Consider the following 26,219-nt stretch of genomic DNA (forward strand, 5'->3'; position numbering starts at 1 on the left):
TCTCTACAAATGACCTGGCTGAAATAAACTTCACATGACTAAACGAAAATAAAAAAAAAATTAAAAATTAAAAAAAAATAAGAGCTTAAACATTTTATGGAACCTTAAAATGAATCTGATAGGCATTTGCGCCATCTGAGGGGAAAAATGAAGATTAAAATGTATTATGGATTTTATCTTATTAAATAATAATAACTACAAAATAGCTAAACTTTTTTTTTCTATTTCATAACATATTACTGAAATCATTTCAACTTTCCCCTAAAACCGTAAATCGTTTAGTTATTTTCATAACTATTAATAGTTTCCTGTAATAACACGATAGTATTAAATTTAAAGTTAAATTAAAAAAAAAACATACTATTCATCTTGAAATAATATCATATTCATCATCGTCTTATCAATTCTGTTACTAATCGGGGATAGTCGAATCAGTGATGGTGATATTTTTTTCTTTCTGTTGATCCCACACATGAAAGGTCACAAGACCTATAACACGAAGTGTCGTGTGGACAAGTGAGTAAGGAGTTTATGTACTCTGTTGATATGTTTCTTAAAGCGTGAGAGGTTGTGCTCAGTGAGAAAAACAGTATCGGGGGATTGTTCCAAAGAATAGAGGTGGATGGAATGAAGGAAGCTGATGAGAAGCTGGTTCGGTGTGTTCAAAGCTGGACAGTGTATGGGCGTTGGCCAGTGGCCGCTCTAGTTCTTCCACGTTTAGAAGAAAGTGGAAAATTTTTTTTAACAGCCAATTCAGAGGAGCAATGCCTATGAAAATATCTATAGAAGAGGCACAGAACACCTGTGATAAAGTGATTGAAGGGAGTCTGTGGGGGAAGGGTCGTCTATCAAGCAGATTTCCCTCTTCTGAATACAATCAAGAATTCTTAAGGAGGTCTTGGATGCTCCAATCCCAAATGTGGGAGCAGTACTCCAAGGTTGGTCAGATCTGAGACTTATAAACTATTAGGAGTTGACAGGAAGAGAAGTAATGTTTAGAAAAGAACACCAACCTTTTTAGACGCTATGTAAGTAATATGTGAAGAAGGCCAGTGAGGAAGCTGGCAATGCAATCACAGAGTGTAGAATGAAGGCTGTAAGATGGCAGTTTGTTCGGTAGGCCTTGGTACTAGACACGATCAAATGCTTTAGAAATATCGAGAGCGATATTTCTCCAGTTTCTCCAGACAGCAACCAAAAGTAGGTGAGATTAGCTAGGAGGACAGCTGTAGAACGAGAATGGCGGAATCCATATTGGTGATTGCTAATTAACTATTAAGTCTCCAGCAGTGGCGGCTTGTGGCTTGAAATCGTGGGGGTGCTGCAACTTTCGAAATATACATATATACCAGTGTTTCTCAACGTTTTCTGGATCATGCCCCACCTCAACGTCACAAAGATTTTGGTTCCCCCCCCTCTAGCATAATAGTCAGCCAAGTTCTGAAAAAGTATAATATAAATATGTACATGTATATTTTCTAATTGCCCCCCAAAATATTCAAATTGCCTCCCTGTGGGGCGTACCCCCACTTTGAGAAACACTGTAAGTACAGTGTATACGTGTTTGGATAAAATATCAAAATTATGGTAAAAATTAAAAAAAAAATTAAACATGAAAAAATATTGTTTTAAAAAAAATCCATTCTTCTTGTTTTGTTTCGAGCGAAAAAGTCAATAAGTTTTTCCTTGATGCTTGTGTGACTGTTGAAGAATTTTTTCTCCGTTGAAATCATCGCAAGTGCATTTAACCTATCCTGATTCACAGTGCTCCTCAGAAATATTTTTATTCTCTTTAATGTTGAAAAACAGCGTTCAGGCTCTGATGTAGTCATAGGAATTGTCAAGAGAATTTTTATCAATACAGTAATTTCACTAAGAACACAATCTAAATTATTTTCTGTTATAAATTTTAACAAGTCAATTAATTTACAATAATCATGCATGTCGGGTCTACTGTAGAATACTCGAAGTTAAGTTTCAAGTTTTTCTTTGTTGATCATGGGATATATCGTATTTACTCCGTAAACACGATAAGCACTACGAACACTCTACTACTGGCTCAAACGGCATATAAACAGCAGTGGAACTGAGCGACGGACAGTGCCGCATTACGCTAATAGCTCGCATCTCACTATGACGTGCATATGCTTGAGCGCGTAGCAATATGACACTGTAGAAAACACAGTGCTACTAGCGCCCTCCTGAGTGCTACAAGATGGATTTTTATTATTTTTTATGCAAAATAAGAGAATTGTATAGGATTGTTGATGATAAAATGAAATATTACAAGCAAATATAAATAATAACTATATTTTTGGACACGTTGAAAGGATGGAAGGAGGACTTCTCAGAACAGTAATAGAAGGTAAAATTCCTGGAAAAAGAGGAAGGGGTAGACCATCAGTGAGATGGATGGATGGTGTGTGTGGAGCAACTAATCTTCAGAGTTGAAGTCTCCAGAAAAGCAAACAACAGGACTATATGGCGAAGCCTGGTGTGGCACATCACTGAGCATCGGAGTGACTACACGGCATCTGTGGATGTCCGGTGAGCATATGTATAGAGAGAATATAAATAAATTAATAAAGATATTTATATGTCGTGAAAAATTGGGGGTGCTGCAGTTCCTCAGTGCCTATGCACGATCCGCCCCTGGTCTCCAGGTAATGAAGAAGCTTGTTGTTGAATTAAGGGTGTCATTTAATTTTATTAAGTATTAAGACGACTATCCCTAATTGACTAATGATAAGACGAGATTGAATATGGTATGATTTTGAGATGAATCATATTTTATTAATTTAATTTTAAATGCGACATCAGTATCTCTTGTGATTGTTATTAAGGTTAAGCAAAACTGCAGCTTTTCCAATAATGAAAATGCAAGTATAATGTATAACGCTACTGTCAGGATAGGTGAAGCACAAGTGCTTTTCATATTCCCCTTTGTCTGTAAAGGAAGTTATTTGGGAAAGGGAGTTTTGTGAGCAATTAAGCTCGCCCTCTGGGGGAAATTGTGTTAGCTATGATCAGCTGACAGTAGAATAGCCTTCGGTCTTTTGTATTTGTAGTACTCTGTTTTGTTGTAATTGACAGCTTGTATGATCAGCGGGTTTGAATGTAAATTTGACTTGACGAAGAATTTTTCTACGAGATCACGAAGAAGACAGGAGATATAGGGAATGCCAGTTTCTCGATGAATCTGTGAATTTCTGATAAACCATGGGGCGTCTAGGATCATCCTTAGGCACTTGTTTTGGATTCTTTGTAGTTTTGAAATGTTTGATCGTGAAGCGTTACTCCATGTTGGTGAGGCATAGGTAATTACTGTACGTATAACCATCCGGTAAAGTAGTAATTTATTTTGTAAGTTCAGTTTGCTCATGCAGTTGATCATTGGGTAGAGCTGAGCTTTTACTTTGGATGTCTTGGAGCCAATGAGATTGATGTGCTTGTTAAAAAGAGGTTTCTTATCCAATAGTACCCCGAGATATTTGGTTTCTGATTGCTATGGGATCTTTTGACCAGAGTGTAAAAGATGTCTTCTGTAATGCAGATCTTTTTTTCTAGTGAACAGCACGGCTGAGCTTTTGAGGTGGGTTTTGTTTGAATCCTCCAGTTGGTGAACCAGTTTTTTAGCACGTTGATACTTCCTTGGAGTCTAGTGATTGTTAGACGAGGGCTGAGAGACCTTGCTAGAATAGCGGTGTCGTCGGCATAAAGGGCCATAATAGTTGTTCTTGAATTAAGAGGGATGTCTGATACCTAAGTTGTGAACAGTATTGGGGTCAGAAGAGAACCTTGAGGTACTCCAGCTAAAATTTTGTGCCTTGATGAAACAATTCCGTTAAGCTTTACACGCATGTATCTGTCTATAAGGCAGGGTTTCCCAAACTGTGTTAGGCGGAACACCAGTATTCCGCGAGAAGTTCTCCTGGAATTTGTCATTTTAGTTTTCTAAGCATTTTTCATGAATAAATATTTTATAGTGGAAATATTTTGAGGAGAATAATATTCGTGAATATGTCGAAAAGCTCAGACCCAGAAGGCCTAATAACATCTGTGTAGCAAATGTTAGTGACCAAGCTGTGTATTTTTAAACGTGGAAGTATTCATGAATTATCGTTAATTTTCACACATCGAAACCTTTCAACATTTGGGAAAGGGAATACCGCTGTTTATGACCGATCATAAAAACTGCCTGCAAGCCGATTACAACAATGGGCGGCATATCCTCTGTTCTCAAAAATGAAAGATATAACATCTGTGTTGCAAATGTTAGTGATCAATCAACAAGGAAGAATAAAGAAAATTTTCCACTAAAATTGAAGATCACGGCAATACGGTTTCGATCAATCGAAACCGTATTGCCGTGATTTTTTAAAAGTAATAGGCCTGCAGATTTAAATTTTAATATGAATAAGAGACAAGGGACTTTGCTTAATTTTGGTATTAAGAAATCTCTTATTGAAGGTGTTTGTGACGCAACAGATAGTGAGTCATCCACCACCAGCCTACAAAGCCATCTTCAGGATGTACAAAAGGAGGGGAAAACTACCAGCACACAGGAGAAAAAGTCTGCATTCACTCGTAAATACTTATAATAATATTATAAATTTTTGGTGATCAGAATGGGATACGTCAATGAAAATCAGCACAAATTAATTTAATGATGTTTATGTTTAATTGATGTTTAATTAATTAATAATTAATAATAAATTATTAAGTAATAATAAAAAATCGGCTAAATTAAATTAATTATTAATTAATACATTACTAAATAACCAAGGTATTCCGTGAAAATTTCAGAATTTTTGAAGTGTTCCGTCGTCGAAGTTTGGGAAACGCTGCTCTAAGGTATGAGTAAATAAGTTTCACTAGCTTAATTGGGATGTTGTTTTCAATAAATTTGAAGATAAGACCTTATCAAAGGCCTTGGCAACATCCCAACATCCAAGAACACAGCAGCAGCAGTGTGAAGGTACCAATTAAAACCATGGGTGATTTGTTCTGTTAAACAGTGAATTTGTTGCACTGTGTTGTGAACTTTGCGAAAACTAAATTGCTCATTTGGAATTATTTTATGTTTGTCCACTGCTAGTTGTAGCCTTGTTAGGATGACTTTTTCTGTTACTTTGCCAAGGCAGGAAAGAAGACTGATGGACCTGTAGCTTTGGGGGAGCTGTGGGTTATTACCAGGCTTTTTCAGAGGGATGATGTCAGCAGTTTTCCACGCCTTTGCATTTCCAATGTAAAGTGAAGAACAGAGATGTATGATATACTACCTCAAACTGCTTTTTGCTTTTTATATTACATTACACATAAATTTACAAATCCACAACTAGTTTATATACTACCTCAAACTGCTTTTTGCTTTTTATATATTACATTACATATAAATTTACAAATCCACAACTAGTTTATATTACAATCATCATCCAACTTGATAATAGGACATTGATTAACCCTTATAGTCCTTATAAGGACTGGCTTAAAGGGGCGAAGCAAGAATGCTTTTCATATTCCCCGTTATCTGTAGAGGACAGTGTAGGGATAAGGTGTTATTGAGCTATTAAAGCTCTGATCATGGCAGGAGGGTAACAGCAATAGCCGAGCTTCAGTTAGAACTTCATTAGCTACAGCATTGCCATCCATTACCCTCCAAGGGTATTCGATTAACCCTTATATTCCGCAAAATTATTTATTTAGCTTTCTTCATTTAAAAAAATAAAAGGTGTATTTACTATAAATTATATTATATAAGCGAAATTGATGGTAAAAGTAAATATTTTATTCTTATTTAAATTTGAAAGCCGCAAAGAAGTTATTCTAAAATATTTTCTTTAATTTCATTTTAAATTTAAATTTTAATTTTAAATTTATTTTTTAATTTTAAATATAATGAAGAATGAGTATTTCTTTTTTGTTGTTGTCGTCTGTATCCTATGAAAGAAGAAACAGATTGATCAAGCTGTATGATTCAGATAAAGCCAAATTCGTTTAGTCACTGCTAAAATATAAATAAAATAAAATAAAAGCCCTTTATAAATTTTTGGAAGATAAGCCTTTGCATTTCCAATGTAAAGTGAAGAACAGAGATGTATGATATTTTATTCTTATTTAAATTTGAAAGCCGCAGAGAAGTTATTCTAAAATATTAGATTATTACATATGTGAAGAGCCAATACTCATAGAAGGGTTGTAAGTTCTGTTCGCTACAAACTTGGTATTAACTAGGTCTACCTACTCACTAATGAGACCTCAATAAAGGTTGAAACCGGTCTGGGTAGTGACCTTCACTCATAATGTAGAACAGCAATACAGCTCCTAGGAACTAAGTTCACATTATGGGTAAATATCAAGAATAGTGATCGGAGCTTGCTCCACCTCTGACACGAGTTGCCTCAGCTTGCACTACCTTCAAGGGTCAGTTGCTGCAGTATCCAGGTAATTTGCTTACGCTGGGAATCGCCGAACTTTATATAGTTTCTACTATATTCGGCATGAAACTCTTTGAGTTTCTTATTCAGCTAAGAAACGATATGGGATGTAATATCCCTTAACTAAAACATATTCTAAAATATTTTCTTTAATTTCTAACGAGATGGCGGCACATTTGAGCCGTCTCTCTTCACTGCGTACCGCTTAATTAGTGATAGCCTTGGGCCATCTGTCTCTGATTGGGTACCAGTGGAGATTGAACTGCCCACTCAGTCTCCAAAAGTTAGATAGGGCTAAATGGCCTCGCCTACTCCCGTATATACGGGAATAAAAAGGCGTTAGTTGATTTTTTTTTTTTAATTTCTAACTATTAACTATTTAACTTTCATTTCTAAATATTAACTTTAATTTCTAACTCAAACTGCTTTTTGCATTTTATATTACACATAAATTTACAAATACACAACTAGTTTGTATTATAATTAGCATCCAACTTGATAATAGGACATTGATTAACCCTTTGGAGTGCCTGTCAAAAAAAAAAAATAAATAAATAAAAATTAATTAATTAATTAAATTAAATTAAACGGAATCACTCAATTATGCTACATGTCGTCATCCGATTATACTGCATGTCGGACTTTTAAAAAAAAATTCGGCCGTGTATCCATTCACAATGTTAACCAGAATTAAAATAAAATATAACAGCACATTTCCTTCCACAAAACAGACAAATCGACAAGAGATCATACGCACGATCAAACAGGATATACTTGTCTGATAGCCTTAGTCTTTTCATTGTGATTCTAAAACAACAATAATAACAATAGCGATCGATGCATGATATTTTCAAAATTATGATTAAATAACTTGTGTTAAAAATTTAAAACTATTAGAAAAATGAAAACTTAATTTTAAAAAAAAAATATCACGAGGGTCATTTCAAAAGTTCTACTATTGTTAAGCACAATCTAATCTTGTTGTTAAATGAAACATTTACCTAATAAAATACATTCACAGGGTTCAGTATAATCTTCATTCTGCCTTATGGCTGTTACTTAATGTTTAGGGTAAGTTTTGTGTATTCCGATCAGCAAATCTTTTTTGATGTGTTTGATGTCTAGTCCAGGAGTCGGCAATATGTGGTTCGCGAGCCGCATACGGTTTCTTTAACTCAAACTGATGCTGAACGTTTAGCCTATATGTACGACAAAGGCACCACAAACACTTCTCAATTCAGTTAACTATGAATGCTGAATATGAAGAGCTAGCAGGCACTGATTGGTTACAAAAATTCTATTTCGTGGCAGATGCGACTTCACATTTAAAATCGTTAAATAAGAAATTACAAGGAAAAGGTAACATAGCAGTTATGCTTTTGGCAGCAAAAAAGTCACATTAATTCGTATTTTCATTGGATGTTTGATATGCTTTAGGTGTTAATAAATAATATTTCAAAAAATTAATAAAAACCTTCCTACTGTTTTCGATTACTTTAAAAAAATTCTCCTTTCCTTTCCTCTAAGCTTGAGCTGAAGGTGAGATTCTTCGAATTCTTTTTTTTTTTTTTTGAGTCAAATTCTTTCTCTATTTTGAAATCTTATTTCTCACAACTGGATATCAAAATACAGCGTTTTAACTCAATCTAGCTTACAACTGGCCTGAAGGCGGAAACTATTACATTTTCCCGTGTCCACGGTGCACGTGTACCCAAAACTTTTGAAATAACTCTTAAAATAGTGATTTGTCAGTAATCTTTTTTCCTGTTTCATATTTTTTTTCCTTACAGAGTCGAGAACGAAGATAGCAACATGCAACGTCCGAAATCCTTTCATGGCTTTCAAAGGAAGCACAGTTCGTACAGGGGTAATCAACGTCGTCACTCTGCTTATTCGCAAGTGTCACTCCGAAGAATATCTAGCATGACCAGCACTACATGTAGTGCTTCGATTGGAAGGCCGTCCATTCATAGTATTGTGTCTAGAGGGAGCTGGGGTAGCAAATGGGAATTTCTTCTGTCTTGTGTAGGACTGTCTGTCGGTATTGGGAATGTGTGGAGGTTTCCATATCTGGCATACCAAAATGGCGGAGGTAATGTACTCAAGTACTTCAAATCTATCTTAAATACGTCTAATTTATAATAAAGAATTTTATTATAAATTCTGTGGAATTGAATTGCTCTGTTTCAGTCCTTTATACGCTAAACACAACAACAAAATTTTAAAGTTATCACTAACAGCAAAAATTCTACTTATCTTGGAAATTTTATTATTTTCAAGAGACTATGAAAAGAAGCAATTGCTGACTTCACTAGCTAACAATCATTTAGTCAAGCCAAACTCTGCCATGCCACAAAGTGTACTGTTAGACACGGTCAGCTATTTTGCCAACTCTGACAACCCTATGTTGGCAGTACACTTCACTCAAATTGCACCTTGTTACTTCCAGATTTTATTTTACTGATTAACAGAGTTGTACTCAAAACAATAACAAATTTTGAGAGTATTTTTATGTGAATATTACCCGCAAAAGGTTGAGAATGTATGGAATTAATGCCATGGATGGCTACGAGTATAAGATAATCTAATTTCCCTGATCTAGAAACCAATTACGAAGCTTTTTCAAGCCTATTCAGACTTTATTATTATTATTATTAAGTGACTAGAAAATCGACCGTAGTACCCACATTATTTCAGACAGTAACATATCTTGTTAGGGTTAGGTGCCAAAAGATGGCAGCACTTGTTTGCCAGCCTCTTCATCGGTGTCTGCTATAATTACTGATAGATATGGGCTAGCTATCTCTGATTAGCTACCGGTGTAGATTGAACTGCCCATTCAGTCTCCAAAAGCTAGATAGGGTATAAAGGCCTCGCCTACTCCCTATAAGGGAATAAAAGGCGCTAGCTGATTTATTTATTTATTTTATTTTTATTACTTGATACCTCCAAAATCTCCATCTCTCCATCTCCACCATTTAATCCACCAACTACAGTAAGCTTCCACTACCATCATCAACTACACCAACACCATCTAGTGCCCACTACTACTCTTCTTTTTTTCTGTCTGTAAATTGCGTGTTTTCTCAAGGCCGATTTGTCTGTATGTGGGAAGAAAAACCCGAGTTTCCGGGAGAAAAAACCCCCGCTACCTGCCTATTAGATCGGCTAACTCACCTTCAATTGAAAAAAATCCACATAAAGATTCCTCCCGTCACGACGAAAATCGAACTTAGGACTTTTCCAATCGAAGAGCGCGACGTACTGTCGTTCTTTCAATTGTACTGCGGAGGAGCTTTCGAACAAACGAAATAGTAGTTTTAAAACGGGAGATGAAATTCATCTAACAACTTAAGATATTCCCAGACATCTACGCACAGTGAAATTTTGACATAGTTGGCGAACGTCTCCGCTATACACTGGACACAGCTATGCTTGCGAACATCTTTTCTTTATTGATTAATCTTTGTAGTGCTGTTACAGGTTGAGAAAGTATTTACTCCAAGAAATGTGGCTATGATTAATAGATTGATTGATAAAAAATCAATGCATCTTTACAATACATCAATACATCCATGATTGCGTATTTTATAAACGATATGAAGAGTTATTTAATATATTTTAATACATACATAAATATGTAATGTTTTAAGGAATTTTGAAGATATTTTGAGTTTTATAAGTACACCTTTTATTTATTAGCATACCTTTTGTAGTTTTATTACGAAAATCAATTGTGGCCATGATTTCCCCTCATCCAAGACGACATTCATCTCCTCGGAAAAAAGATACCTTGGCAGACTGAAGCCAGATACCTAGGAGTACAGCTGGACCATAAACTAAATTTCAACAGCCACATCAAACTCATAGGCACAAAGACATCCAGAGCCATAGCCCAGCTCTACCCCCTGACCAACCGCAACAGCAAACTGAATACACGCAACAAGCTGCTACTGTACCAGATGGTAATACGACCAGTTATCACATATGCATCCCCTACATGGAGTCACACATCCAAATCCAACATCTTGAAACTACAGAGGATACAAAACAAGTGCCTGCGGATGATCCTGAATGCCCCATGGTTCGTCAGAAACACGCAGATCCATAGAGAAACCAGAACCCCAGACATCCATTCTCTCCTTCAGGACCAAGCCAAAAAATTCTTCAGCAAAGCACACTCTCATCCTAACCCACTAGTCAGACAAGCTTCCAGTTACAGTGAACATGACTATCACAAACATAAAAGACCCAAGGCAATCCTGCTCTCAGCAGAACAGATCTAACCCCATAGTTCATAAAGTGCGAGCATAAGGCTCACAAACCCCCACTCCCCCATCAAGCTGCTCGACACAGACAAAAGGGAAAACAAAAAGCATTTTATGCTTCACCCAGTAAACCAGTAACGTTGTTGTTGTTGTTGTGGCCATGATTTGATTTTGTAGCACGGTGTGATATTATATTATATTATATTATATTATATTATATTATATTATATTATATTATATTATATTACAAAATAAAGATTTATTGTTACATCTTTATAAATAAATCTTTATTTTGTAATACTTTATGACCAAAACATGTACAAATTATGTTATATTATATTATATTATATCATGATTTAGTATCAGATTTCTTAATGTATGTATCATACGAGCTGAAGTTATTTCAATTTCTGAAATGTTTCGTCATAAAATAAATATCGCGTATTTTTTTTTTTTTAAATTCAACAAATACATTCACAAGAATTCAAGTGTAATTTAGATTGCCTTAATAAATCGCTACTTCAAGAAGAGTTTATTTTGTATATCACATATATAATTCATTTGGTTTAGTCATAAGGATGAGATACTTAAACGTATTTTAAAACTAATAGTTAACTGTTACTTTCGTCTATAAACCCACTCAGAATTTCTGCACTGTTTAAGCATTACCATTAGTAGCTTGAAGAGTCAGTTTCATATTAGTCATTATGTGCATTGGGATTTAGCCACGTTTGTCGAGAGGAGTCGTGGAATTTCTTTCTTTCTCTCTCTCTCTCTCTCTCTCTCTCTCTATTCTTTTTACGCTCCAATGATCTATATATATATATATATATATATATATATATATATATTATGTATTCAAGATACCAAATAATTTCATATAAACTTGGTTTTTAATCTTTTTCCCAAGTAAGCAAATAGACAAGTAAGTCAAGTTTGCTCCTGCACGTAGTGCAAGTCTGAGGCAATTCGTGGTAAAGGTGGATTAAGTTCTGATCACTTTCCTTAGTATTTTTCCCTTAATGTAAAGCACAACCTCTTGCGGAGATGTATGATGCTATGCATTAAAGGCAATGGTCACTACCCACACCGGTTTCGACCTTTATTGAGGTCTCTTCAGTGGGAGCCAGACCTGAAAGAAGACCATGACCAAGCCGGATATTAAAAAAATTAATCTGGTCTTAATGATTCTCTAAGTTTCCAATATTTGCACACAATTTGCAAATTTGTGTGCAAATATTGGAATGTTGTGTGCAAATTGCGTGACCCACAATTAACGTCTGTTCTACAGTATATTTCCTCTTTTTTTACGCTCTATTGTTTTCTTACATTTATTCTGAATCTTTCAAGATTTGTTCATATTTACTATCTTCTTAAACACAGAAAAAAAGCTATCGTTCTTACTTCAGTCTTTTTTTGGGAAATAAAAAAACAAAACATGGAGAACTCCATTAGTATTCACCTTTTTGTACTTCAAAACTCAACATTTAATGACCAATCACCAGAATAAATTCGCTATACTCGATTCTTGGTGATTTTCTTATCTGATTCAGTGAACCTCAAGCTATTGTCCTTAATATTTCCAACAGATTATATTTAGCGAAATTTGTTATCGAAGTCTTCTTTTTTTTTTTTCATGATTCAGTTTTTGTGATATTTTGTCTTGCAATTTGATATTTTGATTTATCATTATATGATTCAAAAACCCTGCGTAGAGACCAAACACAGAACTTTTTTGAAGACATTTGAGGCCGCAAAAAATAATCCGGCGGTTGTCTCACATCGGGAGGATAAAATTCATCACATACCAAAGGAGAATCATAAACATCCATGCCCATTGTGGGAATCGTACCTGCAGCCACTTAACAAGAGGGCAAGTGCGATAATCACTTGGCCAACTAGGCCAACAATCTGTTTTCTCTCTCTCTCTCTCTCTGAGTCGTGGTCAATTACTTTCTGCCTTCAGGCTTCTCTGCTAATTAAAGCGTTTCATAACCTTAGTTATTCCCAATAATTGCAACTGACTCAAGACTAATCCAATTTATCTTTCCCAGAGAAACTTTCTCCACATTTGAGGCACCAGAATCTACCTAAAACTCCTAGGTTTCTTTTTCAGAAAAGAATTCACACAGAACCTGTCTGAGTTCTCTGTGCATGTAAGACTACTTTGTGTGCAATCTTCAACAAGCAACATTAATAATTCTTATAGTTTCCTAAAAAAAAATAATCTTTTATGAGTAGAACATGTATTCCGTTTGTAGTGTTATTTTTTACATTTTTGGAATTTTAGTTTAATTTATTTCTTTTTTTAAGTTCCAAAAAAAAAAATCAAGTCACATTGGACCCAATGTGACGAATATGGAAAGTCTGTTTCACCCCATTTCTGCAATTATTATTAATCTTCTGTTATTCCTTTTAATTCTTTAGCAATTTATTCATCTTTTTCAGTTAATTTTACTTTTTAAAGTCATGAATTTGTTATTTTTTATTTAATTGTTTGTTTATTTGTTTCTGCTTTTTATTTGTTTGTTTTTACTTCCTTAATACTTTTTTTAATTCGGTAATTACTCCTTTTTACCAATACATTTTTCTTTCCTATATACGTATTTAATATGTCAAGGCATTATTTTTTAAAAAAATTTCCGATGTTCTTTTAAGTCTACAAATGTCATTGAGATTGATTTTCATTCAGACTCTACAATAGTCTCACCAGTGTAGAACTATAAACCCCCTTCCCTTTATTTTGCTTTGTTTTAGCAGTAGAATGATTCCATTGTGTTTTTTTTTCTAAACGTGGTCTTTCAATGTGTAGTTTGAGTGAGTCCTTATGTAATACACAAGCATATCGTAGACTCGCATTTCACATAAAATCACTAGAAGCAGTTACTAATTTCAACTCCAACAGTTAGTCGATCAAGAGGAGATCTCAGCGGAAACTCTGAAATTTCGATAACGCTAATTGTAGATGTGACCTAAGAAACCATCAAGTGAAGAATCAAGAACATAAAGTTCAAGGGCAGTCGAATCCGATCCTAAGCCAGCTTTTGTTACTGGAGCGAGAAGTGAGAAAGAGCAAGCATGCATGCTCTCTCTCTCTAACACACACACACACACACACACACACACACACACACACACACACACACACACACACACACACACACACACACACACACACACACACACACACACACACACACACACACACACACACACACACACCACAGTAACGATCCCATAAATAGATTTATCATCTCATTGGAAATGTAAGCAGGTTGTTGTTGTTGTTGTCAAAGAGTATAATTTTATGCTCCAATGAGCGCAAAATGCTCTTTCCGGCTCCTCTGAACTCTATTGTACTTGATAAAAGTGACTACACTTGTTATATGCTTGTAGTGCTTCGAAAATATGATAACTCCGAGTGAAAACTGAAATATTAATTTTAATTTCCTCTCTTTATTTAAAGACATGTCAGAAATTAGATTACAATTACATTATTGGCCAAGGTCTTATAAAATCAATTAAAGAAGGGACAGCAATCAAAAGACAAAACCATAAATTGGAATAAATATATCGAAAAAAATTGTATTTTTTCGATATATTTAAAAAACATAAATATGATAAGAAACCGAAATCGAAAATCAAGAAGAAGAAGAAATGGAATGGAGAAACACTATGAGAAACGGAAAATTTCTAGGTTGACAGACTTTAAACCTAAAACTTTAAAATAACAACAATAAAAAGGCGTTAGCGTTAATATTATATATATTATATATATATATTTATATATATATTATATATATATATAATATTATATATATATATATATATATATATATATATATATATATATATATATATATATATATATATATATATATATATATATATATATATATATATATATATATAAAGAGAGAGAAATTCAGCTGCCCTATTATACGTTTGTAGAATTACATAAACACATTAATTCTAAAATTCCGTATCTAGTTTTCCTTAGGTAGTTTGGCATTCAAACAACACCTCTAAACAGTAGCCTCTTGTCCAAGAGCTCCAACAGATAAAAACAAAAGAAGTGGTGACATATGGAGTGCTGAATTTGTTTTTATTTCGTTATAGTCCCTCAAACCATGACTTTTTTTTTTTTTTAATTTCCAACTGCTGACACAGATGCCTTACTGCTGGTGTGGGAGGGATTCTCAAATGGTGCATTTTCTCTTTAAATTAATGTCCTCATATCTAACTAACACGTATTTCCCTCTTTTTTTTTTTTTTTTTTTGTTGTTGTTAACCTATTCTTAATGATATTCCAGTGATCAAATGTCAATTAATTTTGCAAATGACAAAGTATAGTATTAGTCAATGTTGACAGAATTTTTGCTCTCCAATCCACCAAATGCGTAATTGAACCCACTGTGACATGAATACTTATAAACGCCATTAAGTAGTGGTAATTTTCATTACAAAGGTCGGACATCACCATCCTACTTATTGGTTACTCTGAAATGGCTTGGAAAAAATATACATTTTTTGGCCTCTAGGACAGAATTCCGGATTATTTAACTCTTAGTCCACTCGTGGTACTAAAATTATGCGATGTGTTTACAATCTTTCGTAGGTGCGAATAACGGTTACAAATGAAATAAAAAAATAAAAAGAACTCTTTTTCATTATGATGAAAAGTGTTGCACCAACAAACTAAATACGTCTAAAATATTTCCTAATACACGTTTCGAAAAAATAATCAGAAGGACAATGTTTGGATCAGAAGATATCAATAAGGTGAATCATAATTTCTTCTCTTATTGGTTCACTCTGTTCATTTCCGCATGTTTTTCAACTCATTTATGCCAGCCTTCTGAACAGCTTCAATATCCCAGGGCATCGTCTTTACGAAGTTTTGGAACCCCCTTTCCCCATTCCCCATAGGCGATCTACTACTACAGACGTAATGGATTACTATAATTCTATCGGGTTCGAAGTGATGAGTAGAATCAAGGGATGGGGAATTCACGAAGGTAAAGTTATTATTGTGTTCCTGTAAATGTTCCTGGCCACGTGCACTTTACCCCATTGGAAGTGTCCATCGCATGCTGAGAATTCAATGAATGGATATTTATAATAAAAAAAAAAAAATCAGCTAACGCCTTTTTATTCCCGTATACGGGGAGTAGGCGAGGCCATTTAGCCCTATCTAACTTTTGGAGACTGAGTGGGCAGCTCAATCTCCACTGGCACCAATCAGAGATAGATGGCCCAACGCTATCACTAATTAAGCGGTACTCAGTGACGAGAGACGGCTCAAATGTGCCGCCATCTCGTGGTCCCTAACCCTAACACAATATATTTAATGTCTGAAATAATGTGGGTTCTACGGTCGATTTTCTTGAGTTTACAGTTTAGACGAAGCCCTTTGGTAGGAAAATCCTGGGTTCGATTCCTGTCAGTGACGTGAGGAACCTTTATCTGGTCTAAAGATGAGTTAGCCGGTCTCATACGGAGGTAGGGTTTTTTTTTCACCCGGAAACTCGAGTTTTTTGTCCTTAAAACAGGCAAGCCTCCCGTGAACACACACACACACACACACACACACACACACACACACACACACACACACACACACACACACACACACACACACACACACACACACACACACACACACACACACACACACACACACACACACACACACACAGGTCATTCCTGGAATAGGATTAGCCGACCTATTCAGTGGGATTTTCCGGTTACGAATCGTAACAGGCCATGAAGCCTAATATGTAAAAGGAAGAAGAAGTTTCAGTTTGGGTATATACTTACGACGAATTAACTAAGGCTATGAGCCAAGTCTGAATTACGTGTGTTCTTCTGCTGCTTTGCGAATGAACAAGCCACGGACCCATTAGGCGATGATGATGATGATGATATAGGTGGGCATAATAGCCAGTGTTACTAAGTGTGTTCGTTAGTTTGCATGTTGCTGGTGAATTCGATTTAATAATGGCCAGTCTCTTAATATTCTACTCACACACTGTATAATTCTTTCACTTTCTCTTAAATATATCAGAATACCTTTAGGAAACTAAACGAGTTAAATCTTTTACTAAAAGTACAGAAATGGTTCTTCTTCCTTCTTAGTCTCTCTTTAAGTGAAAGATAACGAAGAAGAAGAAGAATGATCTCGGTTCATTTCTAGTGCATTGGAATCTGACTGCTTTCCTTAATAATTATTCACTTAATCAATTAATAAAGAGATAAATAAATACTATACGAATATTCCCAAAATTTTAGTTTCTCCGCATACATACATATACATACATAGCAATAAAAATAATCCAAAAAAAATTTCATCATCAGAATCACAAATAGTACATCCTTCAAACAGTCCTTCATGTTTATGTATACTTGGAAAGAATTTAAAAAACGATTTAACTCTTCTAGTATTTTCTCAGTCATTATGTCATTAGATCTCAGTTATCATCTTCAAGGAGTACACACACACACACACACACACACACACACACACACACATTTAAACACGTTGATATCACACTAGAGTTCTAAGTGGGACGTCCTCTATGGGTGTCTGTAAGAGGTTGCAACTTGCGATGGCTTAGGATTAATATAATCAAAATTTTGGGAAGTTTCTTGCATTCGTATTTATTTAAATTCAATTGATTTCTGAGGGCAGTTGCAGGTTCCAAAAACAGTCTTTCTGTTTTAAATTTACTGTGTTGGAGCGTGTTTTTTTTTTTCCCAGATGATCCTATGAGTAGTATTCAAAGCATGGTCAGCAAGTCTAGACTGACCATATTCATGATTCCAGATATATATATATATATGTTCGTCGTCATGCAGAGTATTGGATAAACATGAAAGGGGGGGGGGAAGAAAGCAAAATGCTGAAATTAAATTCACATTACTGTAGTAAAACGATCAATTTATTACTTACAGTGAATTTTATTATTATTTTTTTTTATTATTATAATAAAATATTTATAATAATAATAAAAAAAAGGAAAATAAGCGAGGCTCTTCTCGCCTTTTAGTTTACTAACGTTTTCAAAAGCTATCGGCAGTCGGTCTAATACTGACTGTAGGACAGTTAACTACCGCCGTCTCGTCGTGATTAAATAATAATAATAATAATAATAATAATTTTTGTAACATTAACATTTTTATTTATCATCTTACAGAGCATTTACATATATACACATATTTACATATATACACATATTTACATATATTTACATATTACATACATATATATTTTTTTATAGTGAATTTCATACAATTTTTTTCGTTTTTTGTATTCTAAAATGCGTTAATAATAGTTACTGTGGATGGTAATTTATAGTTTTCAATTGGATAAAGTTACATTTTTTAACAGCATTTATAGTATAATAGTAAGTTATATATGTTTTACTATTTTTGCTTTTTAATGTTTTTAACCGCTGTAACTACAGCACTTCAATGTAATAAATAATTCTTTTTTTTCCCTTCCTGTTGATCTCAGTTGAGATGTAATGTCTCAGCTTGCATCCTCGAAGCTTTTTAATGAGCTTATCTGAGGATGACACCGGTTATGTATAAATAAATAAATAAATAAATAAATAAATAAATAAATATATATATATATATATATATATATATATATATTATTATTATTATTAATATTATTGATTTGATTGCTGTGTTGGAAGTAGGCTGATATTTGGGAGGTCAAATGAATGATCTGAAAGGTCTGATCAAAGTGAAATTGCCGGTATATTCTGGTGTTATTGCATCTGTCTTGGTGGTTCGCATTCATTTTTATTGTGGTCTTCTTTTTGAACTAATTAGGAAACTTTTTTTCATCATCATCATAATAATAATAACAAAATAAACTAAAATAAAAAACGAAGCCCTATCTGGTATTATATCTAAAATAATGTGAGTTTCACAACAAATTATTCTGAGTATCGGAGTAAAAAAAAGTTTTCCGGATTAGAGTAGGGAAGAAACTGCTTACTACGCCCAAACTCAATTAACTAGTGAACTGCAGGGAAAAAAAAAAAAAAAGTAATCGAAACAGTTCTCTACTCAGCAAAAAGATAGTCGACTCTAGATCTAACGGGCTTTCTTCTCGCGGTTTAACAGCATGAACCCAGAAACGTTACAACCAGACTAATTGAATTCTCAAGAAAATCACTTTTATCCTAAAATTATATTCGAATTTAGATATGAATGATAAGAATTTGTGTCAAGTCCATTTTTCCTTGAACAAAACGATTTTTTTTTTAATTTCGTAAATCTTCTTAATGATAGCTTATTACTGTTAGTGATGAATAACTAATTTTATTATATTAGAATTCTAGGTTCAGATAATAACAAGTTTTTAATAATAATATTAAAATTATTATTTTATTATTATACATATAATAATTCTTATTATATATAATAATATGTTTTTTTACAATAATGTCTAATTAGATATCATTGTTAAATATGAAATATTTTATACGGTAATAAAAAGTTTAAACAATAATATATACATTTTGTTACGGATTTTCAATACAGAGGTCTAGCTGGGGAGGGGGGGGGGGGCGGTCCGCCCCGTGCAGCACTTTGAACCTTTTTGAACTTTTGCAGTTAATTCTAAAATACAGTCTCGAGAACTCATTTCCAAATATTGTAATACTACGAGAATTTTCCTTACAATTGCTGTAAGTGTTGCTAGTTGCTATTTACTTCAAAAATAAACATAGTGTTTTAATTTATTTCCCTCTACGTCGTTTAGACTTTTTGTAGTATTTATGGTGTGTATTGAGTGGGACGGCAAACTCAAGGACCCCCCCCCAGGGGGAAAAAACTCTTACTGCCCACTGTGTCGATATGCGAAGTTTTGTATAAGTTATTTACACACGTTTTTTATTGCAGGTGCATTTCTCATTCCTTATTTACTAATGCTGTTTCTTGCTGGAAAGCCGATGTATTTCATGGAATTAGCATTTGGGCAATTTGGTGGATTAGGACCCTTGGCAATATGGTCCTGCTTACCTATAGCGAAAGGTAATTTATTTATTGCTTTTACGCTTAATTCCTATAGCATTTACAATAAAAAAAATAATAATAATAATCAATTAACAGAATTCACAGTCAAAGAATAATAAGAATCTGGTGATTATGGAATTATATAATTTTCAAGGCTCAAGAATAAACATAAAATACGTGTGTCTAATCAATTTGTAGAATTTCTATAAAATTTATATAGAAATATATGCTTGGTTTATGCACATTGGTGGCAACAGCAGTCGCATCATTCCTCCTAAATGCATATAAATAAAGTTTTATTAACGAGTTTCTGAGAATATATAAAATACGAGATATTTGGCAGTGCCATCAAACTCTTTTGGGACACTGAAAATGTTGGCCAAAAAATAATAATAAACAGATTCAAAAATGTCGGTTACGCGTGAATTATTCATACTTCAGCATATTTTTCTCTGTAAAAAAAGTATCACGAAATGTCAATTATATCCAACATGCAACAATCGTAACAAGATAGTTAAAGTTTGCGATGATTTTTAATACCACAATTAACAGCACTAGCTTACTATTATAAGCTATATGTCCTAAAATAGCCTCAACTCTTGGAATGAATCCACAAGTGATGCTAGAAATATACATTTTTCCTTTAGAATTTCAAGAACATTTGGCTGTCTTTCGCAATTCCCCAATACACTGAAAGACATATTATTGTTTCGTCTGCCTATCTTGTCTCGTGATAGAATTTTTACAGCCCACTCGGCGCCCAAACGGCGCTGTTTAAGCGAAAAAAGCACTTCAATTGGATCATAAACGCCGTGGCCAAACATTTAGCCTGTAAACTGAAACAACAGTTAGAAAATCATGTTCTACAATAACCTAAATAAGTTTATAAACCTCTGGTATAAAGTTACTTAGAAATAAAATATAAAATGATGATGTAAATATGTTTTAAACATTTCTTTAAAATTATATTTTAATCATTTCGAACTGATTAACTTTTTTTTCTATTCCAGGTATTGGTTTCGCTATGGTGACAGTTTCACTTATTATTTGCATATATTATAACGTGATCATGTCTTACACAATTTTCTATATGTTTTCCACTTTCCAAAGCACAGTACCGTGGAGTAGATGTGATCCGACGTGGGCCAATGGAACGTTGTGTCATGTGAGACTTGAAATAGTATGTAAATTATATACAACTTTTATTTCCACCCATTATTTTATCTTTCAAATTTTTTTCATATTCTTAGAATTTCAGAAGAGTATTGTATTTTAAAGCCATAAAAATAATCTATTTGAGCTATATTATATATATTTTTATCATTAGTGGCACTCATCATATGACAAGTGCCACTAATGATAAAATTATTATTAATGTTTTTGCAAACTATATGGATGGTGCCTCCCTCTATCGAATTAATATTAAACTAAAACAAGTTTTAGGATAAATGATAAGTTTTCTGGAGTTTATGGCAAAATATAATTCGATAGCTTGTGTAAATTTCAATTTAAAATGAATATGTTTTTAATTTGGAGCTTTGACAAATATCCCAGGTTTCATTCGGTATTTGTCATAGCTGTACCTTTGTATTTTTGCTGTACCTTTGTATTTATACTCGTAAAAGCAAGAATATGTTAAAAAATTAGTCTAAATCCTTATATATTTATACTAGGGGGGGTTCCCCTGGCGCCTACGGCCCCCCCGGAGTTTCGGGCTGGTAAGCCGGTTTTTGCCAGACAAAAAATGTGACATAGAAACGTTTCAAATTTCAGCTTATATTTTTATATACTGTACATAGAGTAGATATAACATTAGATTATATATTAGATTATATATAAAATAAATAATTAATAAATCAGCTATTTTATTCCTCCTTATAGGGAGTAGGCGAGGCCTTTACAGGCTTGTGTAGCTGAGCGGAAGTGGCGCTTGCGCCCTCTGCGCTTGGTCGCTCGAAGTCATACTTAAGTTCAAGTCTAGTCGCCGACTGGACGAACTTTTTCTAAGCGATCTCTGGCATGAGCAAGCTGGTTTTTCTTCCCGGAAATTCGGGTTTTTTATCCCGTAAACTCAAGAAAATCGACCATAGTACCCACATTATTTCAGACAGTGACGTATCTCGTTCGGGTTAGGTACCAAGAGATGGCAGCACTTGTTTTTCAGCCTCTTTATCGGTGGCTGTTATAATTAGATAGACATGGACCAGCTATCTCTGATTGGCTACTGGTGGAGATTGAACTGTCCACTCAGTCTCCAAAAGCTAGATAACGTAGATTATATATATATATATATATATATATATTATTATAATTATAATTCACCACCAGAGAGTGAGAGTACAGAAATACATAGTTTCCAGTTTAAAATCTTTCTTAAATAATTTTTAAAAATTTTGTTTAAGGAGACAGTTGTGGCATAATGTTCCTATGACAATAAAGTTCTGTTTTTAATAGCACCATGGTAAAATATGAACTGTTTACCTTTAACCAATCTGGGTTCGAGTCTAACTTGAGTCACAAATTTACATCTCGAGAATTTCCTTTCGAAATTCTCGAGAGGGAACAAACAACACCTAGAATTTAAACAAATGTATGTCTATTTTTATGACTTCGATAACTATTGATAATAAGGCAGTAAATATTTTAAAACCATAACATGAATTAATAACTGAATTCTGTTATAGATAGTTTTAATGGAGCAAGTGTACTAGACATATTTCTAAACACATTCGCGTGTTACACATGTAAAAAATATATAAATTCAAATACTATATTTCATCTAACTTAACTTGGACATCATCAGGAAAACAGACCTGTATCTGCATTCAAAACATGAATCGTAAGAATGAGTCATGAAGCATGTATCGGTGTCTCGGTCTCAGCGGAGGTGATATGATTACACTATTAAAGTTCATTGAACGAATTGTAAAAGTTGCGTAGATGAAAAAAAATTAAAATAGTAATTAAAACATTATGAATAATTAATAGTAATCACTTCCCAAAAGTTGAAGTTTGACATAAAGTCTGAGCGATTGTGCTTTCAACGATTTCGTTGCGTTTTACGTTTCAAGAAAAACGCAATTAAATTTGAACTTACTGGAATGAAGAATCTTTGTTACCGATCTTTTTCCCTGATGACATCCATGTCACGTTGATGAATTATACTAGATTTTTTAAATAAAATTCTGTATATTTTTTTACATGCGTAAGCCCATGAAAGTTTTCATAAATATGAATTCTGTTATATTTAACAGTTTCCCGATTGAGCATAAAAATTAAAATTCAGGAAACATTATAAATGTTAATAATTTACAAATTTTCAAAGATGTTTCTATTTCCAAAAATTAAAAATTTCTCTAAGAAGAGTTTACTAATTTAGACTTCTTTACCGCTCCATATTTTCAAGACTGTGATTTCATTTAAGAATAGAATATCAATGCCAGCTGAAAGGTTGACAACTGCAGTTTTTACTAACGCTACAAAAATTTAAAGAGGAGTTTTACTTTCAAAAAGAGGTTTTGATTTTACTGATAATTCTTATTTGCATTTTAGTCAAACGAAACCACCACAGGGAAGTTTCTAACATCCAGCCAAGTGTACTGGGAGTAAGTACCTTAAAAATTATTTAATTTGTTTCAATAGTTGAGGGTTAAATAATCAGATTTCCTCTTTCTAGAAGTTAACGTCCCTTCCTAAGTCACTTAGTATCTCCAAATAAGCAGGAGTGGTGGTCTCCTATGTGACGATAAAAATCCTTTGCTGCGCAAACCCGTTCACAAACCTTCTGACATTTTGACATTTTTTCAGTCTGCTCTTTCATTTTTGAGGCAGCATTTTACCATTAACGCTATTGTTAGGATGAGTGAAGCACAAGTGCTTTTCATACTCCCCTTTATCTGTAATGGAAGTTATTTAAGAAAGGGGGTTTTTGTGAGCAATTAAGCTCGCCCTCTGGGGACAATTGTGTTAGCTATGATCAGCTGAGAGTAGAATAGCCTTCGGTCTTTTGTATTTGTAGTACTCTGTTTCATTGTAATTGACAGCCTGTATGATCAGCGAGTTTGAATGTGAACTTAACTTGACGAAGATTTTTCTGAGAGATCACGAAGAAGGCAGGAGATGCATGGAATGACGGTTTCTCGATGAAACTGTGGATTTCTGATAAACCATGGGGCGTCTAGGATCATCCTTAGGCACTTATTTTGGATTCTTTGTAGTTTCGGAATGTTTGATCGTGAAGTGTGACGCCATGCTGGTGAGGCGTAGGTAATTACTGGACGTATAACCATCCGGTAAAGTAGTAATTTATTTTGTAAGTTCAGTTTGCTCTTGCAGTTGATCATTGAGTAGAGCTGAGCTATTACTTTGGAAGTCTTGGAGCTAATGAGATTGATGTGCTTGTTAAAAAGGAGTTTCTTATACAGTAGTACCCCAAGATATTTGGTCTCTGATTGCAATGGGAATCTTTTGACCATAGAGCAACATGTCTTCTTTAATGCAGAACTTTTTTCTAGAGAACAGCATGACTGAGCTTTTGTGGGGGGGGGGGGGTACTTGAATCCTCCAGTTGGTGAACCAGTTTTTCAGCGCGTTTATACCTCCTTGGAGTCTAATGATTGCCAGACGAGGGCTGAGAGACCTTGCTAGAATAGCGGTGTCGTCGTCGGCATAAAGGGCCGTAATGGTTGTTCTTGAATTAAGAGTGATATCTGATACATAAGTTGTGAACAGTATTGAGGCCAGAAGAGAACCTTGAGGTACTCCAGCTAGAATTTTGCGCCTTGATGAAACAATTCCGTTAAGCTTTATTTGCATGTATCTTTCTCTAACGTATGAGTAAATAAGTGTCACTGGCTTAATTGGGATGTTGCTTTCAATAAGTTGGAGGGTAAGTCCTTGATGCCAGACCCTATGAAAGGCCTTGGCAACATCCAAGAACACAGCAGCAGTGTGAAGGTGCCAGTCAAAACTATGGGTGATGTGTTCTGTTAATCAGTGAATTTGTTGCATTGTGTTGTGAGCTTTGCGAAAACCAAATTTCTCATTTGGAATTATTTTCTGTTTGTCCACTGCTAATTGTGGCCTTGTTAGGATGACTTTTTCTGTTACTTTACCGAGGCAGGAAAGAAGACTGATGGGCCTGCAGCTTTGGGGGGTTGTGGGTTATTACCAGGCTTCACGCTGTTTTTTGAAGGTCAAACATGGCTTCAAATATTTATCCAATCAGATTCTACCGAATAATTGACTTATAACTAATTTATATGCTTCATTACAATTGTGATTCCCCTATACTTTTCTCACTTTGTGGGAATCCATAATCACTGCCAGGCACGAAGCGATTGAGGAAAGCGTGGATATATATACAAAAATTACCAGGCCACGAAAGTCCATAAAGTTGCCAGGGACCCAACTATCTTGCATATGTTATTGTCTTTCTCGGCAGTATAATTATTAGCCCGTTCGCCCTTTCTAGAGTAGCAACAATTTTTTTCAAACGAGGCTTGAACCTATCATCGGCCTGATCACAATCCCTATTCAAAAAACTTCTTTCTTCCTAATCCCTGCAAACTATTATTATTATTATTATTATTATTATTATTATTATTATTATTATTATTATTATTATTATTATTATTATTATTATTATTTCGGGCGACTCCAGGAGTCCTTAGAATCATCGAGGGAGGCCCTAAACATAATGTCCACACAACTATGCGATTACATTCTCACAGTATCTATCATACCTTGCCTTGAACTCGTTCACCTTCATAGCACCCACAACAGACTCTGGCAGCTTATTCCACTCATTTACCACTCTAAAAGTAAAGAACCCAGCTCTAACACCCCTGCTAACCACACTCTTGCCCAGCTTCCATAGGTGTCCCCTAGTTCTCCCACCACCAGTCCTGATCTCAAAAATATCCTCTGAATTAATCCTATAGAATCCCTTTAGCAATTTGAATGTCTCAATCATATCTCCCCTTTTCTGCCTATCAACTAGTTTCTGCAACCCACAAATCTTCAACCTGTTCTCATATGGTTCATTCCATAGACCTGTTATCATCTTAGTCACTCGCCTCTGGATCCTCTCCACCTCCTCCCCATCAAGAAGGAACCGAGGTGACCAAATCTGGGCACAGTAGTCGAGATGAGGTCTTATCAAGGCTCGGTACAGAGGTACAATAACTTGCTTGTCTCTGCTCGTCAAGGTATATTTCAACAACCAAGTGAGTTGATGAGCTGATTTAGCTACTTTTGCAATGTGCCCCCTAAACTTCATCTCCCTATCCACCAACACTCCCAAGTCCCTGGCCTCATCAATCTCTTGGAGTACAGTTCCACCAATGTGGTATACGGCTGCTAATCTTTTCACCCCAAAACGCATAACCTTACATTTTGTCACATTAAATTGACATCCATTCTCCTTAGCCCAGAACTCCAATCTATCTAAGTCATCCTGCAAGACTTGGACATCTTCTGC

General features: G+C 34.5%; 1 protein-coding gene across 2 annotated transcripts in view; it reads left to right on the forward strand.

The window, feature by feature from the left end:
• The window catches only part of LOC150108125 (sodium- and chloride-dependent glycine transporter 2-like), a 156,352-nt gene that overhangs the window by 97,039 nt on the left and 33,094 nt on the right, over positions 1–26,219 (forward strand). For both annotated transcript variants that reach the window (XM_090390610.1, XM_090390611.1), the window contains exons 2-5: positions 8,228–8,529; positions 19,625–19,756; positions 20,749–20,918; positions 23,291–23,343. In XM_090390610.1, the coding sequence (XP_090246736.1) occupies positions 8,228–8,529; positions 19,625–19,756; positions 20,749–20,918; positions 23,291–23,343 (657 nt within the window). The remainder of the gene's footprint in view (positions 1–8,227; positions 8,530–19,624; positions 19,757–20,748; positions 20,919–23,290; positions 23,344–26,219) is intronic.

The sequence above is a fragment of the Typopeltis vanoorti genome, chromosome 3, assembly GCF_054136105.1.
Source record: "Typopeltis vanoorti isolate ZY-2024b chromosome 3, IOZ_Tvanoo_1.0, whole genome shotgun sequence".
NCBI lineage: Eukaryota > Metazoa > Arthropoda > Arachnida > Uropygi > Thelyphonidae > Typopeltis > Typopeltis vanoorti.